The sequence below is a fragment of the Somniosus microcephalus genome, chromosome 8, assembly GCF_052327205.1.
Source record: "Somniosus microcephalus isolate GS21.2 chromosome 8, FLI_Smic_1.0, whole genome shotgun sequence".
NCBI lineage: Eukaryota > Metazoa > Chordata > Chondrichthyes > Squaliformes > Somniosidae > Somniosus > Somniosus microcephalus.
The window spans coordinates 229004737-229018779 of record NC_140994.1 but is presented as its reverse complement, the minus strand read 5'-3'; the positions used below and the strand labels follow the sequence as shown (position 1 = coordinate 229018779).

Below are 14043 nucleotides of genomic sequence, written 5' to 3'. Positions count from 1 at the left end.
GGCGACGGGGCCAAGCATCCGGTTTGCCACAATCCGGTGGACTCGCTGCTCCAGATTGGTCAGGGCTTGAAGGTGAGGCCGGCCTCCCCCGGTCCATTGCTGCTGTCTCCTATTATGCGCCAGCTTGCCCTGCAAGAAAAAGGACGGGGTCTGAGAAAAGATGCAGCCATGATCTTGGCTGAAATGCCTCCCATGGTCGAATAGCCCTTACTGTATGCAGCAATGATCTTGGCTGCAATGCCTCCCATGGTGGAATTGCCCTTACTGTGTGCAGCCATGATCTTGGCTGAAATGCCTCCCATGGTCGAATAGCCCTTACTGTATGCAAATTGCTGAATGTGCGTGTGAGTTTCCTGAAAGGGCCATAGGTGTTGGAGGAGTGCTGGGCATTGGGGCTTTCAAGACCCTTTGACCATAAAGCGAGGTCGAGATGGAGGGATGAAGAGGTTTCTAAAAAAGGCACTCACTCTGACGACCCGAGTGAGGTCGTTGAACTTTTTCCTGCATTGCACAGGGAGACAGAGGAAAGGGAAACAAGGATAGGAGCAAATGACAGGAAGGAGAAAAACAAAGGTGGCAGTCAGAGAAATCAAGGGTTTAAATCAAACATGGCCACAGTAAATAATAATTCTAAAAGGTCTAAGAGCGTTTTTAAAAAAAAAAAAAAAAAACAAGCCTGAAGGCTTTGGGGGAGAAATTCGGTATCGCCCCATTTGGGGCGCAATTATCGGCCGGGCACTGCTGGAGGTCACTCTGTGAGCCACCTCCCTCCAAGCTTTTCGGTACTCGCTGGGCAGAGGCCTCCTGCCACTCTCCGGGTACAGGAGAGATCGCCAGCGCTCCACCGTACCAACCAGAGCCTCCAAGGCCCCCTCGTTGAAACGCTGCGCTCTTCCCCCTGGCCCCCTCCATGGTCCTTGGCTGCAGGATTTGGCAACAGGTCTGTCTAGGCCGAAATTCAGGGCTCCGATGCGCAGGGTGCGGCTGCAAATCAAGATCGACCCCTTTAAGAGCTGACTGGCGCCAGTGTGTCTGTGTGCAATCGCTAACTGACAGCACCTGCGCTGCGCCCGCCCTCTGAGGTAGCGCCTCGCTCCTCCGGCTTAGCGCCTTAAGAGAGTTGTGCAGTGCCTGATTTAGCGCTGCAATCGGCTCCAGGGGCGAAACAGACCAATTTAGCAGTAGGCGGCGATAATTTGCGCCGGGCGCTAAACTTTGTGCCCGGCCGATAATTGCACCCCAAATGGGGCGATACCGAATTTCTCCCCCAAAGCCTTCAGGGTTGTTTTTTTTTTTTTAATGCTCTTAGACCTTTTAGAATTATTATTTACTGTGGCCATGTTTGATTTAAACCCTTGATTTCTCTGACTGCCACCTTTGTTTTTCTCCTTCCTGTCATTTGCTCCTATCCTTGTTTCCCTTTCCTCTGTCTCCCTGCACAGGTTCCCAACTCCCTGCCATTTTAGTTTAAACCCTCCCCCAGAGCACTAGCAAACACTAGGACATCGGTCCCGGTCCTGCCCAGGTGCAAACCGTCTGGTTTGTACTGGTCCCACCTCCCCCAGAACCAGTTCTAATGTCCCAGGAATTTGAAACCCTCCCCCTTGCACCATTCCTCTAGCCACGTATTCATCTGAAATATCCTTCTATTTCTACTCTGACTAGCACGTGGCACTGGTAGCAATCCTGAGATTACTACCTTTGAGGTCCTATTTTTAAATTTACCTCCTAACTCCCTATATACAGCTTTTAGGACCTCATCCCGTTTTTTACCTATATCGTTGGTACCTATATGCACCACGACAACTGGCTGTTCACCCTCCCCTTCCAAAATGTTCTGCAGCCGCTCTGAGACATCCTTGACCCTTGCACCAGGGAGGCAACACACCATCCTGGAGTCCCGTTTGTGGCCGCAGAAACGTCTATCTATTCCCCTTACAATAGAATCCCCTATCACTATAGCCCTCCCGTCCTGTGCAGCAGAACCACCCCATGTGCCAGGAAGTTGGCTGCTGCTGCCTTCCTTTGATAAGCCATCCCCACCAACAGTATCCAAAGTGGTATATCTGTTTGAGAGGGGGATGGTCACAGGGGACCCCTGCACTACCTGCCTGCGCCTACTACTCTGTCTGGTCACCCATTCCCTTTCTGCCTGTGCAACCTTTACCTGCGGTGTGACCAACTGATTAAACGTGATATCCACGACCTCCTCAGCATCGCGAATGCGCCAGTATGTATCCACTCGCAGCTCCAGCGCCGCAATGCGGTCTGCCAGTAGCTGCAGCTGGATACACTTCCTGCACACATGGTCGTCAGGGACACAGGAAGTGTCCCTGATTTCCCACATACCGCAGGAGGGGCATACCACGGGGCCGAGCTCTCCTGCCATGACTTACCCTTTAATTAATTCAAATTAATTAAATCAAAACCACCAATTACACTACAATTAAGTGATATACTCAAGGGCCCTGGTTTACCAACAGACCCGCTGCACCACAGACACCCTATAAACTATAAACCACAGAGTTTTAAGTTTGGAAAAAAGGAGAAAGAGAGAAATACTCACCAACCAATCACTTACCTGCTTTCTGGTGACGTCACACTTCGATTAATTTTTACTTCTCTCTCTCCCGCTCTGAGATTGGTAAACCTACCTGCTGCTGCCGCCTCGGTTTAAATTTGCTCCTCCGCCGCCGCTTCACCCAGGTCCACCGCTGCTGTGGGGCCTACCTGCTGCTGCTGCCTCGGTTTAAATTTGCACCGCCGCCGCTTCACCCAGGTCCGCCGCCGCTGTGGGGCCTACCTGCTACTGCCGCCTCGGTTTAAATTCGCTCCTCCGCTGCCGCCGCTTCACCCAGGTCCGCCGCCGCTGTGGGGCCTACCTGCTACTGCCGCCTCGGTTTAAATTCGCTCCTCCACTGCCGCCGCTACACCCAGGTCTGCCGCCGCTGTGGGGCCTACCTGCTGCTGCCACCTCGGTTTAAATTCGCTCCTCCGCCGCCGCTTCACCCAGGTCCGCCGCCGCTGTGGGGCCTACCTGCTACTGCCACCTTGGTTTAAATTCGCACCGCCGCTGCCGCTGTGGGGCCTACCTGCTGCTGCTGCCGCCTCGGTTTAAGTTCGCTCCTCCGCCGCCGCTTCACCCAGGACCGCCGCCGCTTCACCCAGGTCCGCCGCCGCTGTTAGGGGGAAGTCACGGACAGAGCACGTCAACGTCTGACGTGCCATCTGTCAAGATTTCTTGAAAGAAGAAATGTCAGCGTTTGACAGCTCTGTGAAGCTGTCAAAAAATACTGACGTTCTGTGTAGTTTGATGAGTCCTTGTGTTCAGGACTCATCAAACCTTTCAACTTTGCAGGAATCACCTGACTGTTGGTTCGGAGGATCCAACAGCCAGTCTGTGAAATCTACAGTGAGGATGTTGGGACTCTGGATCCACAGCGGCTGAAGGCTGTAGGCAGAAACAAAGGTAAGTGAACATTTTATAACACTTAACACTCGCCTTACATACTTACCACTCCACACTTGCACCCATCACTCACCTCTACATCTCACTTTCAGACCCTTCCGACCCCCGCAGACTTCCTTCACGTCTCCTACACCCCGGCGTGGTTCTCTGAGGTCGGGAAGCCTGCACTTCGAAAGGTAAAATGGGACTAATCCTTTTTTCTGTCTGTTATCAGGCAGTTAATAGGATTTAATCCCTTTCCCGCCTCGAGGAGACGGAACCCGGGGCAGGAGGGCTTTCCGCCTCCTGGCAAAAGGGCACGGAGGCGGGATGGGGGCGGGTTTGCCAGCCGCCCCCACATTCTGCAACTTTACCAGCAGTCCCGCCTCCTCGGGGCTGACAAAATCCAGCCCACTGAGTCTGGAGATGACAATTCTGTGGATAAGGATTTCAGAAGTACTGGGGGTGATTTGGGGATGGGGATGAGCGATTGTACAAAGGTGGAAGTAAGCAGTATTGGTTTTGGATAAAATATGGGACTTGATATCCTACTCTGGATTGCACAAGATGCTAAGATTCCTCACAGACTTATTCAGCCTGATTGAGGAGCCTGGTAAGAGGACAGTCAGTGACTAGAGTTTATTAATAGATTTGTCTAAACTATTCTTCACACCCTCCTAGGCACCTGTTTTGAGTAATTTTATCTGAAAGAACAGATACTCTTAGTTCATTGGGTTGACGGAATCGTGTTCAACAGTAGAACTCTGTGTGTCATCAAAATCTGCCGGGAAAGATACAGCTATGTTATAAGCATGTAGTATAATGTTGCTTTTAGTGTTATTCATAAGAACCTCACTCATTAGATAGAATGCTTGGATTTACAAAATGGTAACAATGTGAATATAATGGCATAAGAACATGTGTGGTGGCAGAGCATTTTGAATGCCCAGTGTACTGGGCCTCAGTGCACTAGACATTCAAAGTGCTCTACCACAAAACTGGATATGGGTTCATATTTTCTGTTCATATTTGCAGTTCATAACATACTGTGATCATTAAAAAAACACAGAAAATGTTCTTTGTAACTAATTTTGTGGAAGAGGTATTGATGGTGACGGTGACAAAAATAAGGTGTTTTTGTTTAGTTTTGGTTTAATGACTGTTCCTTTAAATTCAGTCACCGTGCATAAACAGTTTAAAAACACAACTGCAATTCGGATCCCTGTACCAAAGTTACTTCAGTACAATGTTACAAATCGGTTATAGACTGTTGAGATGAATAATTCAAACTGTAATAATGTTGTGTGATTGGTTCAGTTTGTATATGACTGACTGTTCCTTTTTAAAATTGAATGGTGGGTTATTCAAAATCTAGAATAGCCCCGTAACTCTATTGCTAAATATAAAAAGAGCTGTTATGTTCAAACCGAAAGAGTCTCCGGTAAAGGATCTATTGAAACTCCTGAAAGAAAAATCCGTTTGACTTTCCAAGAAATAGTTTATATTAATTAGGCTGCCATGGTGGTAAGAAATTCTACGGAAAGAAACACTGGGCCATAATTTGCTGTAGCAAGGCAATGAATGGCATCTGCGCAACTCCTTAACCAATCAGATTGAAGGGTTGTGAAATTAACTGCGCAAGAACTGAGAAGGAAATGTAAATTAGTGTGGGCGAATTCAATGTCAAATCAGGAGCAGAAAGAGACATAAAGAGAGGGAAAGAAAGATTGGATTAAGAGAGAGAGAGAAAAAAAAGAGACCAAAAGAAACATTCGAACATAAGAAATAAGAGCAGGAGTAGGCCATACAGCCCCTTGCGCTTGCTCCGCCATTCAATAGGATCATGGCTGATCATCGACCTCAACCCCACTTTCCCGCCCGATCTCCATATCCCTTGATTCCCAAGAAAAGTAAAACATTAAAAAAAAAAAAAAAAATTAATGTTACATTTTGGAAATCTCCAACAACAATTAAAACCTGAAGGAATGAGACTCCCCACTTATAATAGTTAATTTTCAGTGCCAGAGAGGTTGCCTGGCAGTAATTAGCACTTATCATGTCATTAAAATAGTCTTTAGACTGAAATGGACAAGACTTGACTTTCTGTGGCAATTTTAATTCGTATCTACCACACAAGTACAGCAACTTCATGCTGTTCAATGCATTTCAATGTTGAGGCAGACAGCAAGAGGCTGTTTTCACATGCAGAGCGGCGCATCTTGGTCAGCAACTTTGGGATTTCTGCATTTAACCACGCATCTGCCCTTGCCTGTAGTATTTGCGCATAAATAATGAAGAGCGCCATTAGCCGTTATTTTGATAGCAAATTATGGCCCACTATTATTTAGAAGTTACTTACAAAAGATTAGCTTAGTTCTTAGAGCTGCAATCTCTTGGAGCTGTAATATATTAATGACCTGAACTTGGGTGTACAAGACATAATTTCAAAGTTTGCAGAGGAGATGAAACTTGGAAATGTAGTAAACTGTGAGGTGAATAGTAACAGTGTTCAAGAGGACATAGACAGACTGGTAAAATGGGCAGACACATGGCAGGTGAAATTTATCGCACAGGAGTGAAGTGATTCATTTTGGTGGGAAGAATGAGGAGAGGCAATAAAAACGAAATGGTACAATTTTAAAGTGGGTGCAGGAACCGAGAGACCTGGGGGTGTACGCACACAAGTCTTTGACAGAAGCAGGACAAGTTGAGAAGGCTGTTAAAAAGGCATACAGATCTTTGGCTTTATAAATGGAGGCATAGAGTACTAAAGCAAGTTAGGCGAAACCTTCAAAACACTGGTTAGGCTTCAGCTGGAGTATTGTGTCCAATTCTGGGCACCAGACTTTAGGAAGGATGTTAAGGCCTTAGAGAGGGTGCAGAGGAGATTCACAAGAATGGTACCAGAGATGAAAGACATCAGTTACATGGAGAGACTAGAGAAACTGGGGTTGTTCTCCTTCGAGCAGAGAAAATTATGGAGAGATTTGACAGGTGTTCAAAATAAGGAAAATTGTTTCCAGTGTCAGAAAGGTTGGTAGCCAGAGAACACAGATTTAAGGTAATTGGCAAAAGAACCAAAGTTGATATGAGGGGAAAAAAAATTACGCAGCGAGTTGTTAGGATCTGGAATGCGCCGCCTGAAAGGGTGGTGGCTGCAGATTCAACAATAACTTTCAAAAGGGAATTGGATAAATACTTAAATTGGATAAATACTTGAAGTGGGAAAAATTGCAGGGCTATGGGGAAAGAGCAGGGGAGTGGGACTAATTGGATAGCTCTTGCAAAGAGCTGGTACAAGCACGATGGGCCAAATGGCCGCCTCCTGTGCTGTATCATTCTATGATCTATTTTGTTCACTCAGTTATGTAAGAGTATGTCTTTGGTATCTATGTAATTATATAATATCACTTATTTATGTGTTAGTTCATCATCTGTTTTTAAAAAAAAAAAAAAAAAAATTTTGTTTGATATTTTAATCTAAGAGATTTGATGTGATGCTCTGCTTCTAAAGGCTGGAGTGTGATATGGAGTCATAAGTACAATAACTAAAAGCAATTACTGGGCTTTGCTGCTCATTTCCCAGGTATGTTACTGAAATACACTTTCTCAACATTATGGGGAGTTGGGACTTGCTCATAAAAGTGATCCACGATAAGAGGGCCAAAATAATCTAGGGTAAAAAAGGTTAGGAAAGACCTGAAAATGTAACTGTGACACTTGATGTTTAAATAATATGAACTAATTACATAAAATACAGTTAGTCCAATACCTTACAGACCTCAGTCTTGGGTCTGATATAAGCACATGTTCTCGTTCTACCATTCCTTGACAATGCAAAAAGATGTTATGATTGCTGGCTTCCATCATATTTCCACCTCAAATTAATTCATTATCTAAAGGCAAAAATTGTTGTCTTTTCCAGCCTTCAATCAGAAGGGTGGGATCAGAAAGGCTGGTGCGAACCTCTTTGGATTTGGAGTTGGATCTGCAGGCATCAAGGACCAGGCAGAACAGGCTAACTCAGGAACTGGACACCTTGAAGGACCTGAAACAGCAAATTGACGAGGCCAAAGCCAGAGGAGAGACAGAACTGCCTCAGTGGGTGAAGGAGGATGCAAGGTTTCAGACCCTGCTGAAGCAAGTTGAAAAACAGGTAGCGTATTGACATTTATTACTTAATGTTCAGTTGTGCACAGTGGTTGGGAGAGGGAGATGCCTCATAACGTACATCCTGAATAATTCCCTTGTTTACTTAAAATTAAGAGTTGAGCCTTGTAATTACAAACTGCAGTTTGCAAACCTCTCGTTGTTGGAAAAAGTCCCTAGGTTTCCCTGGCTTATGAATCAGGAGGAAACCAAATTTTGGTACGGTCAGGGCTACGAGCAATTACTTTGCAAACTTGTCATGGTCACATCATTAGAAACCAAATCTTTTGAGGATAAAACAGGATAAGATAGTAAATCCATTAAAATCAGTACAGCTGGAGATTTTTTTTTCAAGCAAGACACAAACGGGTTACATTTTTCTTCACAGAAAACATGCATTTGTGGGATTTGAATGCTTGATTATTAATTCTCCTACGTGTTTGTAAAAATTAATTTTAACTACATGTTAAGTTATACTTGTGAGGTGGCGATTCATTGTAACGTTGAGATATGACTACAGGAAGTGACAGTTTTGCTGTGTGTGTTTTGGATGTTGGGTATACAGTATTTGTTTCCTTTTGCATTAAAATCTAATTGCTCTGTGCTTAGCACAGAAAAAATCAAATGGGCATTAAAATAAATGTTTTTTTTGTTTTCTTTGAAATATTGGCAATGAGAGAAATGGCTGCAGTGCGGCTGGAGGTGGAAGGTCATGTGGTGATCGAAGTTAAAAGCCCATGGGATCCAGGGCAAAGTGTCAAGTCGGATTCAAAACTGGCTCGGAGACAGGAAGCAGAGGTTAATGGTTGATGGGTGTTTTTGTGACTGGAAGACTGTTTCCAGTGGGGTTCCGCAGGGCTCAGTACTAGGTCCCTTGCTTTTTGTGGTATATATCAATGATCTAGACTTGAATATAGGGGGTATGATTAAGAAGTTTGCAGATGATACTAAAATCGGCTGTGTGGTTGATACTGAAGAAGGAAGCTGTAGACTGCAGGAAGATATCAGTAAATTGGTCAGGTGGGCAGAACAGTGGCAAATGGAATTCAATCCGGAGAAGTGTGAGGTAATGCATTTGGGGAGGGCTAACAAGGAAAGGGAATACACATTAAATGGTAGGACACTGAATAGTGTAGAGGAACAAAGGGACCTTGGAGTGCATGTCCACAGATCCCTGAAGGTAGCAGGCCAGGTAGATAAGGTGGTTAAGAAGGCAGACGGAACGCTTGCCTTTATTAGTCATGGCATAGAATACAATAGCAGGGGGGTTATGCTTTAACTGTATAAAACACTAAATAACAATAGAAAATGCTGGAAAAACTCAGCAGGCCAGGCAACATCCGTGGTAAAAACACTAGTTAGGCCTCAGCTAGAGTACTGCGTGCAGTTCTGGTCACCACATTACAGGAAGGATGTGACTGCACTAGCGAGGGTGCAGAGGAGATTTACAAGGATGTTGCCGGGAGTAGAGAATCTTCGCTATGAGGAAAGACTGGATAGGCTGGGTCTGTTTTCCTTGGAACAGAGGAGGCTGAGGGGAGACCTTGTTGAGGTGTATAAAATGATGAGGGACATAGATAAAGTGGATAGAAAGGACCTATTTCCCTTAGCAGAGGGGTCAAAAACCAGGGGGCACAGATTTAAAGTAATTGGTGGAAGGTTTAATGGGGATTTGAGGGGAAATTTCTTCACCCAGAGGGTTGTGGGGGTCTGGAACTCACTGCCTGAAAGGGTGGTAGAGGCAGGAACCCTAACCACATTTAAAAAAAGTACTTGGATGTGCACTTGGGATGCTGTAACCTGCAGTGGCTACAGACCAAGAGCTGGGAAGTGGAATTAGGCTGGATAGCTCTTTGTTGGCCGGCGCAGACACGATGGGCCGAAATGGCCTCCTTCCGTGCTGTAACTTTCTATGATTCTATGGTGAAACCTCCAAGAATAAGCCCAACCAGAGTGGGCAACCCTTATCCATAGTGATAGTATTCCTCCCCTCTTAGGTTGTCTTCTCCTGGTATATCTAACCTTGCATGTATGCTGACAGCTAGAAGGTGAATCATTTCTAATTCCTGTCTCTCAGTTCTCAGATTTTTGGACTGTTTTGTGACGTATGAGACACTTTCAACACTTGATGCTATCAGACTAAAATTTCTCAACCTTCAGGAAAAAAAAGTCTTTTCAATCATCCTTTTTCTTGGTTGATTGCCAAGACCCTCCTTTTGGGTATCAGAAGTATAATCTTTTATACTTTGGTTACAAAATGTTAAGACCCCGTTTCCCACGTATTTGGTCTGTAGCCAACCAAGATGACCCATGTCACTCGGATTCATTTTTTAAGTGTCATTCATTTTTTATGGATATCTATAAGGAACTTGATATGGCCAGATCCCAACTAGTTGACAATCAAGCCATTGGGCAGTTCTATCACCATACAAGCATGATATTCTTCGTCTTAGTTACAGCTGATTTCCCTCAGGAACACTCCTACATATTCCTTATCTCTTTAGGCAACGTAGTCTTATTCATTAAATAACCTTGGCAATCTGGACATTTTTAGCTCCAGCTATTAATTAGAAACCTTTGCAAATTGTAAAAGTCCTTTATGCTAAAGCTGCTGTCTGAATTTCCCAGAGATCTTAGCTTTTAATCTTTTGGGTTTTTCAAGAGTTCTGTAGCATATTTTTAAAACATCACCTTTTATGTCACCAAGTCCTTTTTTAGGTCACGTTTCCTACAACACAGTAAATACTTCAGGACTCTTTTTAGTAAGTTGGGTTGCTGTATTTTTCTATTGTGATTTTTGCAGTTCAGTGAGGACCTCTAGTAGCAGAAACATGGTACTGCAGAAGCAAAATACTTGCAAGATGGGTTTGACTTCAGTATTTTAACAATGCCAGCTTATAAACCAGTATTTGCTCAATTTTATTTCATAACAGATGAGCCATAATTTTTGGTGTTTTGAACAGTTTCAAAGCTACAATTAGATTAGTTCTTTGTAACTATTCATTACATATAATTCTGAAAGTTATGAGAAACTCCTTTCCATTACCAATTTGGATTTGTGGTAATTTTTGCATCTTATGTCATAGCTTACAGATACAAGGTGAAAGGTTTGGTAATTTTACTTCATGGCACTTCTCTCATCAAGATGGGCCTCTTTGAGTTTATAATGTATGTCTGGGTGCGCTACCGAACTCTGACATCTCCGCTACGTGTTTGATATTGGTAAGGAGTTTTGATCTCTAACCACTACAGAAAAAGTTGAGCAGAATTATTAAGTAAGAGATCATTCTGATTAACATATGGGTAGCATCAGTGTATTATGATTTAAAGTCTGTGTTTGAGGGGGTCCAAAACATGGGAATATTATGGGGTGGTGGAGCACTTGAGAAGGCTGAGAGTAGAAAGGTTTCAGGGCACTGGGAGGTGCTGAGGTATTGCATTCTTGGGGGCTGGAGATGGGCTGTGCTGGGATCTAGTAGAAGTGGAGAGTAAGGGCATGGGACCATTTGAAGTGGGAGAAACCCTTTTGAGAGTAAAATCGGAGAGAAATTTTGTTGGGGTGACTGAAGTAGCATCACAAGAGGGGTCCTGGGTGTGGGATGATCTCAGTTAACTGGAACTCTGATTAAAACGTTTCAGGATGTGGTTATGCCACCTAGGAAAACTCGAAAAAATTCTGCAGCCTGGGAGAATTTTGGGTGGCAAGATCTGACTGGGGAGGTCTTTGTTGGTGCTGGGGGCAGGGGGGTGGTCTGGGGCCTGAGCGAAGTTGGGGAAGAAAACTGAGCCATCATCAAGTCTGATTTTGTAAGCTTTTAAATGAAGCCCATCAATAGTAATGAATAATGATGTTTCAAAGGCTGCTGCTTTAGAGCCTGGATTTTTTTTCAAAATATAATACACTCAGGATAGAAAATAAATTAACTGCTGCCTGCCAAGCAACACTTGCTGGGAGAATGTAGGTGGGGGGGGAGCTGTCTGGGGCCTGGGTGTATTCAGTTGAACCAAAATAAGTGATACGGAGACTGGAGCCATCCAAGGCACAGTTGGGGTCATGCTGTGAGTCACGGTTGCTGCTGCCAAGCTACCAGCTATTTTTACTCTACTTGAAGTGCAGCTCCATTTGCTCACTAAGTTTTTATCTCTCATTCACACATTCCACACCCCCGCCATGGATTCTTGAGATTTAGTCACACAAATTCTAAGGTAGATGCAATAAGTACGATGGCCACTTTGGCGCCACGTTCCTCCCAAAACAAGATACTGGATGTTTACAGTCAAAAAAAGAGAAATGCAGAAGAAAAACAACTGAGGATCGTGCAAATAATCTGGATGGAAGCTAGCAATAATCTAATGCTACAGCAGGTCCATTTTTGTATTAAAGTATTTAACAATAGAAGCTGGAACTTCCCACTGAGAGGCCAGTACTGAGATTACGCATGTGCAGTAGTCCTAAAAGTTCTAGGACCTAAGATCCAGCTGAAGAATTGAAGCTCCAAGAACAGAACAAATGACAAGGAAGGATGAAAAGTAAAATACTGGAAACCTGAAACAAATATAGTAAAAGCTGGGACTGTGCAGCAGATCAGTCAGTATCATTGGAGTAAACAGACAGTCCATGAAGGTTACAAACCCAAAATATTGAATGTCTGTTCTCTGCCGATGCTGACTTACATTCTGTAGGTTTCCAGTTTTTTTCTGGTTTTGTTTCAGCTTGTGTAAAGGGCCTGAGGAAAGGGGAAGTCTGTGTAGTTGAAGTTGTTGGAGGGATTAGAGGATGTGATTGGTAAATTTATGGGTTATGTTCTGTAATTTTTACCCTAGAATTGTATCTTCTATGTTTTATTATGTTTACAAATTACCTTTTTTAGGGATATATAATGGAACAGATGGGGAACTTTGAATTTTTTGTTGTTGAAGTATTTAATTGTTTACTTTTTAGTGATTGGGAAATCTTTTTAAGATATAAAAATTTTAATGATGGTTTTTGATGGGTTTTTAATGAATGGAGCATTTGAGCTAGTCAGCATGATTCATGCCCTATGGACATGTCAGACACTTTCCCCACAGCCCAGGGAAAAGTTGTTCACTCTTCATGCTCGACTTATACATTGGACATGTGCCAGGCAGACAGATTTTAATTAGGTAGAAATATTTGACAGAAGTATGCCTTTGAGGTGTGAAATTAAACATTAAAACATTATTCAAGGGAAATCTATGGACCTTATATTTAAAAAAAAAAAGACAAACAATGGAATATTTTATATTCAGAAATACTTCTTTCTTAAATATGCTGAAAATTAGCAAATTATTGACACATATTTTGTACACAAAATGGCCCAGATTTTACAGTCAGTGGCAACGAACGCCGCCAGCCAATCATTACATTTGCACTTACCCACAGACATTCTATGGGCTTTTGCACTAGAACTTGCGGTTATTAGAAATCCAAAACGGCGCAACGTTCTCTCGAGGATCTGGGATCTGTGTGAACAGGGCAAGCAACTGTGTATCTCCTTAACCAATCAGATTGACGAATCCTTACTGAGACACGCAGGCCACGATTTTGCCGGCACTCAGAGGGTGGGTCAGCTGTTAAATTGGCAATGATTGACGGCGGGTTGGAAACTAGCCGCGATCCCGCCTCTGTGAGTTTCCAAAGTGTTGGATCTGCGATCTCAGAACAGACCCGACACTAAGTGGCAAGTGAGGGATTTAAGACACTTAACTCCTTGTTAAGTGCTCGTTAATTGCTATTTTGACAGCCTTTTCCTATTTTCCTGCATTTTCAACGGGTTTTGCGACCGTCTGAGATTACGTCAAGTAAGTATGTCGGGAGTAGCAGCCAGCTGCAACTGCAGTATAAAAGCTGAACTCTCGCATCTGTTCACTTTCAAATGTCAGGGGTTGCTGATTTCAGGATTTGGAAGACACATTTGATCTGTCTGGAAGCTGTAAGTGTGTGGTGTTAACTCTATATGCACTTTCTCCTCCTTGGAGCAAGCTCTCTCACCATTGACAGATCGCTGCTGCCATCTATCCCAGCAACATTGGTGCCCTTGGAAAAAATCTCACCTTGGTCCTCTGAATCCCTCCACAATCAGCCCCAACACCAACATCACCAGACATACCAACAACAACACCAACCTTCTGCGCAATCACCTGATGCGGGAGGCCAGCGATGGCATCACCATGGCCAGATTTACTTCACTTGACGCTGTACACCCTGGCTGCCACACGATGCGCCAGCTTAACACCACCCCAAACCAGCACCATAAGACATTCCTACAATGACCAAGCCGTTCCTTTCACACTCCTCACCATTGCAGGTGATACCGTTATGTCTCACCATTCACTGTAACTCACAAAGACACTTCCAAAGGTAAACACATATGTACAATAAGGCAAAGTGTTGAAAGTAAATATTTTAATGTTTGACAACTCAT

General features: G+C 43.9%; 1 protein-coding gene across 1 annotated transcript in view; it reads left to right on the top strand.

Moving 5' to 3' along the window:
• The window catches only part of wwc1 (WW and C2 domain containing 1), a 158761-nt gene that overhangs the window by 126994 nt on the left and 17724 nt on the right, over window positions 1-14043 (top strand). Inside the window, exon 21 of the mRNA XM_085995775.1 lies at window positions 7374-7604. Coding sequence (XP_085851901.1) covers window positions 7374-7604 — 231 coding nt within the window. The remainder of the gene's footprint in view (window positions 1-7373; window positions 7605-14043) is intronic.